Below are 9217 nucleotides of genomic sequence, written 5' to 3'. Positions count from 1 at the left end.
TATGTGGCACAGAAGCCTATTTGATACTAGTTTCAAGAGACCTAAAATCACCTTTGCCGCAGCTCCATTAATACTGAAAGCAAAAAAATCTTGTCTTTGGCTTTTATCTATAAGGAGATTTCTTAAAGACAAACTGATATTTTATACATACAATCCCTATTAAATGCTGGACTGAACCTTGGAACTTTAACATATCCTCCCAGCCCTGCTGCGTTTCATGTGCTGAAGCAGAGATGAGCTAATAAGATTGCACAATTCCACCCACTGCCTACTGGATAAACTTTTTTTCAACAAGACTACAAGAAAGGGATTCTGGAGCAGAACATGTGGATTCCATTGCTTTCAAACTGCTCAGCAGTGCACCAGAGAGCATCACAGGCATTTCTTACATCGTCTCCCTGTGCAGCTGATGTGGTCTCCACAAATGGAAAGCTAGCAGAGGTTATAAATTAAGTGGAACAACCTTTCTGATGTCTAACTCAAGACAAAACTTTTGTGGTTTCGATAAAGTAAGGAACAGTTAAGCCCTTTTAGGTTCTTGTTGCTTTCAGTGACAACCATCACTGGGCAGGACATGAAAATAATTCTTCTTTAAATGGGGGACACATACATTATACACTCAGTTATAATAAGTGACTTCTTGGTCGTCTTAATCACAGTGTAAATCAAATTTTGGTTTACACATGGGTCAATGACCCACCAGATGTGTGCGTGCAGTGGAGTGTGCAGCTCCAGCTAAAGGTTCCACTCATGCAGTGAACAGCATCGGCTGAAGGTCCCACTCATGCAGTGGAGTGTGCAACACTGGCTAAAAGTCCCACTCATGCAGTGCATGCAGTGGAGTGTGCGCCACCAGCTAAAGGTCCCACTCATGCAGTGGAGTGTGCAGCACCAGCTAAAGGTCCCACGCATGCAGTGGAGTGTGCAGTATCAGCTAAAGGTTCCTCCCATGCAGTGCTGGCTAAAGGTCCCACCCATGCAGTGCATGCAGTGGAGTGTGCAACACCAGCTAAAGGTCCCACTCATGCAGTGGAGTGTGCAGCACCAGCTAAAGGTCCCACGCATGCAGTGGAGTGTGCAGTATCAGCTAAAGGTTCCTCCCATGCAGCACTGGCTAAAGGTCCCACCCATGCAGTGCATGAAGTGGAGTGTGCAGCACCAGACAGGTTTTGGACTAGTCCATCTTTTCATAGGGGATTCTCAGCAAGGCTTTTATTCTTTATAAAGATATTCCCTAAAAAGGATTTAAACAATGATGGTGGCCAGCTTCCCTGCTCGCTACACAGTTTTTTGGCAGTTGGACAGAGCAACTGCCATTCACTAAGTGCTTTTGAAAATAAATAAAACCCTAAGAATCCCCTATGAAGAGATGGACTAGTCCAAAACTTGTCGGTTCTGTCAGATTTCTACTACCTACTGTAAGTGACAGCAACATAGGAGAAAAGTAATTTATGGCTTATTTTACTCTGGAAAAAAATGTACTTATTTGTATATGTTTGCATATTTTTTTTTGCCATAGTGCCCCTTTAACAACTGCAATAAATGGTTTGGTTGGCATTAGGCTCAGTAGTAAAAGCCCTTAACATTCTTTGTAAGAGGCCCAATTTACTTTTTTGATGCACATTTGGATGACAAACCGATAACTGAACTTTTGTGTGTGTGTTTGGTTATCCTGAGGTGAACGTGATATGGAGGCTGCCATATTTACTGTATTTCTCTTTAAACAATACCAGATGCCTGGCAGTCCTGATCTCTTCCGCTGCAGTGGTGTCTGGATTACATACCTGAAACAAGCATGCAGCTAATTTAGTCAGACTTCAGTCAGAGCATTGATCTGCATGCTGGTTCAGGGTTTATGGCTAAGGGTATTAGAGGCAGATGATTAGCAGGACTGTCAGGCAATCTGCAAGGTTTACAAGGAAATAAATACGTCTCTATATTACTCCCACTTCAGGTGTGCTTTAAAGCAGTAGAATTAGTCATACTTTGCCAGTGAAAAAAAACACATATATAAGCAGATAAATCCTTGATCTACTTGCATAACACATGTATTGTACTGTCCACTAGGGCTGCACGGTTTTTCGGTTTAAAACCGAAACCGCGGTTCGTGGCAAGACGATCTGCTGATCGTCAGTACCATCGGTTTTTTCGGTCTGCTGTTTAATACTTTGCTTCTGGCCCCGCTGTGCGCGGATTGGCCAGAAGCAGTGAATATGTATGAGAGTTAATGAGCGGGGGGGGCGGATCCACTCCAGCGAGCGGCCGGGCACATACAGCATTACCAATCACTGGTTAGCATGGAATGACGGCAGCGGTAGGCGGAGCTGTATGCTCTGTACAGCTCCGCCTACCACTGCCGTCATTCCATCGCTAGCCAGTGATAGGTAATGCTGTATGATGTGCCTGGCCGCTCGCTCTAGTGGATCCGCCCCCCGCTCATTAACGCTCATACATATTCACTGCTTCTGGCCCCGCTGTGCGCGGATTGGCCAGAAGCAGTGAATATGTATGAGTGTTAATGAGCGGGGGGCGGATCCACTAGAGCGAGCGGCCAGGCACATCATACAGCATTACCTATCACTGGCTAGCGATGGAATGACGGCAGTGGTAGGCGGAGCTGTACAGAGCATACAGCTCCGCCTACCGCTGCCGTCATTTAATCGCTAGCCAGTGATTGGTAATGCTGCATGTGCCCGGCCGCTTGCTGGAGTGGATCCGCCCCCCCCTTCCCCGCTCATTAACTCTCATACATATTCACTGCTTCTGGCCAATCCGCGCACAGCGGGGCCAGAAGCAAAAATTACGGACAGGACCGGGCAGTGCGGACCAACCTCTCCCCCCCCCCCCCCCCCCCCAGCATTTGAAAAAAAAAAAAAAAAAAAAAAAAAAAAAAAAAAAAAAAAAAAAATCGGGGAAAAATCGAAATTGTAATTTCTGAGAGAAAATCGCAATTTCGATTTTTTCCCTAAAATCGTGCAGCCCTACTGTCCACGTTTTGATTTCAGTGATTTTTATATAGTAAATGAAGAGAATTCTGTTCCTGGTGGGAACCATGTCTTTTGCCCACAGATTAGGCTAAATCCTGATGTCATTTCTGCTCTTTACTTTTTTTCTTTACTCCTCCAATCACTGAGTCACCTCAGCCTGGGGATCGTGTTTCAGATAAGCAGCTAGGTAGGGAAATAAATGGACGAGGAGGAATATATTATAGATAAAAATAACCCCCAGCATGCAACTGTTTGGCACTGACGACTAAAGGACCAGTGCTCCTTAAGTATGTGATAACTCCAAATCTTAACAGCAGAAAAAGTTTTGAAAGTTTTGAATGCAGGATTAGCATCTTTATCACTTAATACACTCAGACTAGTTGCTGTTGAAATTTGATTTTTATGGTGACAATACCGCTTTAAGCCTTTAGCAGCCAAATACAGTAAAACAGCATTACAGCGCCACCCTGTGGTGGAAAAGGGGTGATGGAAGAGTGTCTTCTATCTCTTCAATCACCCCTTTTCCACCACCGGGTGGTGCTGTAATGCTGACACGGTCTCCTGGATCCCGATCACATCATAACAACCCAGAAGACCTGTCGAAAGTTCAGAGCTGCTAGTAAAGGAAAAGAAGAAGCAGTCTGGAAGAGGTAACTATAATTGCTATAGCACAAATGGAGACTGCACACCATTGGCTTCAGCAAACAACTGTATTAGCAACATACAGAGGATCACGACATGTTTCGGGCGGAGCCCTTCCTCAGGTTTGACAGCCGAGGAAGAGCTCTGCCCGAAACATGTCGTGTGCCTCTGTATGCTGCTAGTACAGTTGTTTGCTGAAACCAACTGTGTACCGTCTCCATTTGTGCTATGGTTTGCAGGAGTGGTGTACCTGTAGGGGACAGGCACCGGCACAAAGGTCTACAACAGGAGTCCCCAAACCTTTTTTAGTCAAGGGCCGGGTCAACACACTTGAGACGGCTGGGGGGCTGGAGCATACATAAAATTATGTAGAAAAACATTACATTGAACCTAGGTAGTGTAAACAGCACTTGAAATACAATCCCACACACACAAAGCAATCTGTGTTCAAAAGACATTTTCAAAATTCCCCCCAAAACAACCCTCTTTCCCCAGTAATTGCAACTTGCAAGGACTGCAAATTATCCACTCCTACACACGCGCACTGCTTTTATGTTACCTCTAACCACCCAACCCCCCCACCACCACCACCACTACCACAATGTTTTTTGCACACCAGACAGGTGACAACCTGCCATATAGTTGGACAGCAGTGCCACCTAATGCCATATCGGAGTGGAAGCCAGCGAATTACTTCTTGCTGGCTTCCATGTGGAAACGGGGTGCCAGCACTGCTGCCGCACCTATAAGTAATACATTTGTGTGTGGAGGGCCTGTAAAAAGCCTCGGGGGGGATAGTTTGAGGACCACTGGTCTACAATAAGGCCTACTAGGTGGGTGAAGTGTGAATATAGAAGCATAACTATAATTCCCCCTGCCACCGGCTGTCTAGTGCAGAGCCGGCAGAGGTTTAGAATGCATAGCAGCTTTCAAAAGAAACATTTTGTCTGAAGCTACTAATGGGTTAATCCTCATTCTATGCCTTACAAAAATTCGGCGGCCTCGTGTTTATAATTATGCACCACCCAGTATTGGGGAGACACCCGGGTACCCAGAACAATATTCACCAATTAGCAAAACCCGGACTGTCTACTTGTGCCTTAAATAACTTTAATATTGGCTTGCAAAATACATGACAAAACACGGTTCACAACATGTTAAAATCCTAAAACCAATGTGGACCACATGAGCTTGTATCATTTTTCACCCACTGTCCTCATGATGGTATGTTGCCGAATTGATCACCCAGCCGCAGCCTATGCAAATCAATCGGTTACCCAATCATGATTGAACAATTGTGGGCCCTCCACCCGGCGCACACCACGAGGCCTCCTCACTCATAGCAAGCTTGACAGTGCACTGTCACTCAATTAGCCTTATGGAATCAGTGAAGCAGTTCCTGATTGGTCACCATGGTTTACTGCATCTGGTATACTGTTGGTTTAAATGGAGGTATAGGCTAAACTAGTAGCTTCCAATCACCCCGATGGTTCCTTACTCCTTCTCCAACTGCCGGCCAATGAACACTTCAATGTAACAAAGTCCTTCAGATTTACATCCATTTTCTCGGCTTCAGAACTGTGCAAGCAGTGTGTGTGTGCAATTGCTAGTTTTACTCACGACCTTGCTGCCTTGACATCAGATCTCATGCGGAGGGAGTTTTACTCAGGGCTCACATAGTCCATTCGCCCGACGCTGTATAAGCGTCACCTCACTTGCGCTGATTGAACTGGCTGCTCCGGTCTCCTCTTCCCCATAGACTTGCGGAGGATCGCGGTGTGTTGCCCGGCGTCCCGGGATAGTGAGCGCTCACGTGGTCCACCTCGCCCCGCCCACTGACGCGTTTCGCCCCGCCCACGGGGCTTTCTCAAAGTGCGTGGGGTTGGCTAGTGCTGCAGCATCGTTTCCTTTTACAGGTCATCCTCATAGCTCCTCCCTGGCTGCGGTCGGCCATCTTATTTACTGTCAAACTAAGGGCAAGCTGTGGCTCTCAAATTTCCCTTTTATTCCTCCGCATATTCGTTGATCATTTATCACTTTCAGGCATTTTCAGACACAATCAGACTATACTAGATCCAAAGTCTCTCCTTTTCTTCACTATGCCCCCATTTTGTTTCATTTTAGAAAGTATACCATGTTTAAATCGGAATTCAGTCCGTCTGGGATCCGTGTCCCCAGACGGTAGATCCAGGTTGCCTCGATTTTATACAGGTCGGTTTCAAGGTCACCACCCCTGTGTGATACCTTCTGCTTCACTATTCCCTTGAAGCGTAGTACAGTAGGATCTTTATTATGGTAGCGTGCAAAGTGTGTCCCCAGCGGGCTATCTTCTTCAGCCTTCTCAATATTTTTTACATGTTCACCTATTCGAGCACCCAATCGTCGTTTTGTTTTCCCTATATACAATAGGTTACACGGACATTTAATACAGTACACAACTCTTTCCGAATTGCAATTTATGTTGTCCCTGATCTCAAAGGACCTAGTCCCCTTTGCATTCATAAAAGTTTTTGTCCTCTCAACTAGGCTACACACACTGCAATTTCCACAACTGTACATCCCTACCTTTTGCGGAAACTTATTCAACCAGGTTTCTCTTTCCTTAGTCACAAATTCTGATCTTACCAACTTGTTCTTTAAATTAGGTGCTTCCTGCGGAATAGCAAAGCACGATTACACACTATTGTTTTTAGCAGCAGCATCAGTTTAAGAGACAGGGGGTGACCACTCCTTGGTTGTGGATCCAACATGGCATATGTTATCACTACAGAGATTGAGGAAGATATATGTGGAGCATTTGAAGGGCAAAACAGTGTTGGAAATAGAGGTACAGAAGTAGAAGAGGAGATAGAACCCCTATTTAGAGAACATAAGAAATTATTAATCAAGTCACTTCGGAGAAAATGGGATAATTCAACATTGAATTTTTACATTAAGGAACGGGTAGTTCCCTGGGGTTTGAGAGAGCGAATTATACCGGCAGAGCATTTGCAAACGGATCGTTTTATGGAGAAGTGGAAGGAGGATTGTATTAGGAGAGGATTAACGATCATGAAAATGATAGTAGAGGAGGAAGAGTTTCAACTAGGTGAATTAAAAGAGGAGATTGAAGCAAGTAAGGACAAGTTAGATGTTTTTCAGAAAAATCCTAGATTTGAGAAATTGAACAAACAATTGAAAATAGATGTGGAAAAGAATCAAGAAAAAAATCAAAAAGGAAAAATTACAGAAGTTCCATGAGGATGTCAAATCCTGGAACAAAGGGGAATTTTTTGAATGTCAGAGGGGTAGACCCAGAAGTAGATCTAGGAGTAGACAGTGGAGGAAAAAGAAAGAGGAGGAAGCTAGGGGAGAGTCAGGTTCGGGCAAGAATGGAGTGAATTTTTTAGAGCAGGAAAAAACAGGGGGAAGAGACAAAGGGGAAAACGACGAGGAGGAAGAAGTAGAGGAATCAGCGGTGAAAAGTATACTAAAAACACAGAAGGAGACTCAGAAGGAAGCAAAGAAAAGGGTGCAGCCAGTGAGAGGCCAGAAGTAATGGAGCATCAAACGATTGAAAATAATGTAATTAATCTAACGGATTTGACTTTGACGGAGGCTTGTATAAATTTACTAAAGAAAGGCCTGTCATTTGCCCCGTTTACAGGAGGAGAGGAGTTCAATGTGTTTAAAGATCTTACTTTTTTTCTGAGAAGAGTAGCCCTAAAACTGCTATTTGAGGATCAGAGTGGGCAGAAAGAGGGGGAGGAGACTCATGAAAAAATGAGGCCTATAGTGGGACAAATGTCAGTTGAGGATAGAAGTGCCCTCAGGGATCTGGAATCTCTCTGGGATGGAGGCAGTGGAGGAAGGGAGGAACTGACGACCTCTGAGTCGGAATATTTGAACCCCTGTCCCCAAAAGGTTTGTAAAAAGTCACAAATTATGCCCCAACTTAATTATAAATTTAAAGCTTTCCGGGATCTGGTGCAGAGAGACATGGAAAAACTGAACTGGTTCCCAAAAAGAACTTTGAAAGGTGATAATCTAACTCCAGGGGAAAGACAAGCCCTTGATTTTTTGAAAGAAAGGGATGACATGATCATCCATGCTAGTGATAAGGGCGGTAATGTCGTGATTCTCACAAAAGATCATTATAAAAAAGAATGCTTAAGACTCCTCGGTGATCAAGATACATATCTGAGGTTAAAGGAGAATCCCTTCCTGGCCATAAAAAGTAGAGTGAACTCATTGGTGGATACCGGGAAGAGTCTGGGAGTGCTCACGATGAGAGAGGCGGAGTTCTGCAGCGTTTTAACTTTTAAGGCCCCGATATTCTACATCATCCCCAAGATACACAAGGATAGGGAGAGACCTCCGGGACGGCCAATAGTGTCAGGAATTGATGGCCCGTTGGAGAGACTGGGTAAGTTTCTTGATGGGAAGTTGAAGCCTCTGGTTGAGGCATTACCCTCATTTGTTAGGGATACAGGTGACGTGTTGGCTGTCCTGGAGGGGATCCCTGTTAATGGTGAGGACTTGATTGTAAGTGTGGATGTCGAGGGCCTGTATACCTCTATACCCCACGAGGTGGGATTAGCTGCGATGTCCTTTTTTCCTCCGTGAGCATTTCCCGGAGTCGGGACTCCATAATGAGTTTATAATTGAGGCCTTGCAGTTGATCCTGGAATACAATTGCTTTTGCTTTGACGGCCGGTTTTATCGCCAGATCAGGGGCACGTCGATGGGGGCATCCTGTGCCCCGGCCTATGCTTGTCTCCATCTGGGGCTGTGGGAGCGGCAGGATGTTTACCCCATGGACCTCTTCCAGAGGCATGTTCGCCTCTGGCTGAGGTTTATTGATGACGTGCTCCTGGTCTGGCGGGGAACCAGGGAACAATTGAACTGTTTAATCGAGAAATTAAGGGAAAATGAGAGGAATTTGAAATTCACCTTTGAGTGGAATGAGAGAGAGCTTTCATTCCTAGATTTGAAAATTCAGAAAGAAGGTGAGAGGTTGATAACCTCCACCTTTAGGAAGCTCACAGCAGGGAACACACTGCTACACTATTCCAGCTTCCATCTGGAATCCCAGAAAAGAGTGGTCCCTAGAGGACAGTTCTATAGGCATAGAAGGAACTGTACCCGGGACGAAGATTTTATGAGGGAAGGACAGGAATTGAGTGTAAGACTGAAGGAGAGAGGTTATCCAGAAGATTTAGTGGAAAAGGAATATCAGAGAATGTTGGAGACAAACAGGGAAGAGTTGAGAAAAGGTCGGTCCCCCCGAAAACAATTGGGGGGTGGTCCTGATGGTAAGAACCCTATTAGATTTGTTACAGCTTATGGGGCTCATTGGTACCCTTTACAAAAAGTGTTGCAGAAACATTGGGGTGTGTTGCTACTGGACAGGAGAATAAGAAATTTGGTGGGGGAAAGACCTTATATGACGGCAAGAAAAGCACCTAATTTAAAGAACAAGTTGGTAAGATCAGAATTTGTGACTAAGGAAAGAGAAACCTGGTTGAATAAGTTTCCGCAAAAGGTAGGGATGTACAGTTGTGGAAATTGCAGTGTGTGTAGCCTAGTTGAGAGGACAAAAACTTTTA

General features: G+C 44.9%; 2 protein-coding genes across 2 annotated transcripts in view; both read left to right on the top strand.

Annotated features, from left to right (window-relative positions):
* Positions 1 to 9217, top strand: part of ZDHHC3 (zinc finger DHHC-type palmitoyltransferase 3) — a 321718-nt gene that overhangs the window by 4068 nt on the left and 308433 nt on the right. The gene's annotated exons all lie outside the window — the stretch shown is intronic.
* The window catches only part of CDCP1 (CUB domain containing protein 1), a 71718-nt gene continuing 70853 nt past the window's right edge, over positions 8353 to 9217 (top strand). Inside the window, exon 1 of the mRNA XM_068238283.1 lies at positions 8353 to 8884. Coding sequence (XP_068094384.1) covers positions 8353 to 8884 — 532 coding nt within the window. The remainder of the gene's footprint in view (positions 8885 to 9217) is intronic.

This window comes from Hyperolius riggenbachi, chromosome 5, assembly GCF_040937935.1.
Source record: "Hyperolius riggenbachi isolate aHypRig1 chromosome 5, aHypRig1.pri, whole genome shotgun sequence".
Taxonomy (NCBI): domain Eukaryota; kingdom Metazoa; phylum Chordata; class Amphibia; order Anura; family Hyperoliidae; genus Hyperolius; species Hyperolius riggenbachi.
Note: the sequence above shows the minus strand (reverse complement) of the source record. Positions and strands in the feature narration are given on the sequence as shown.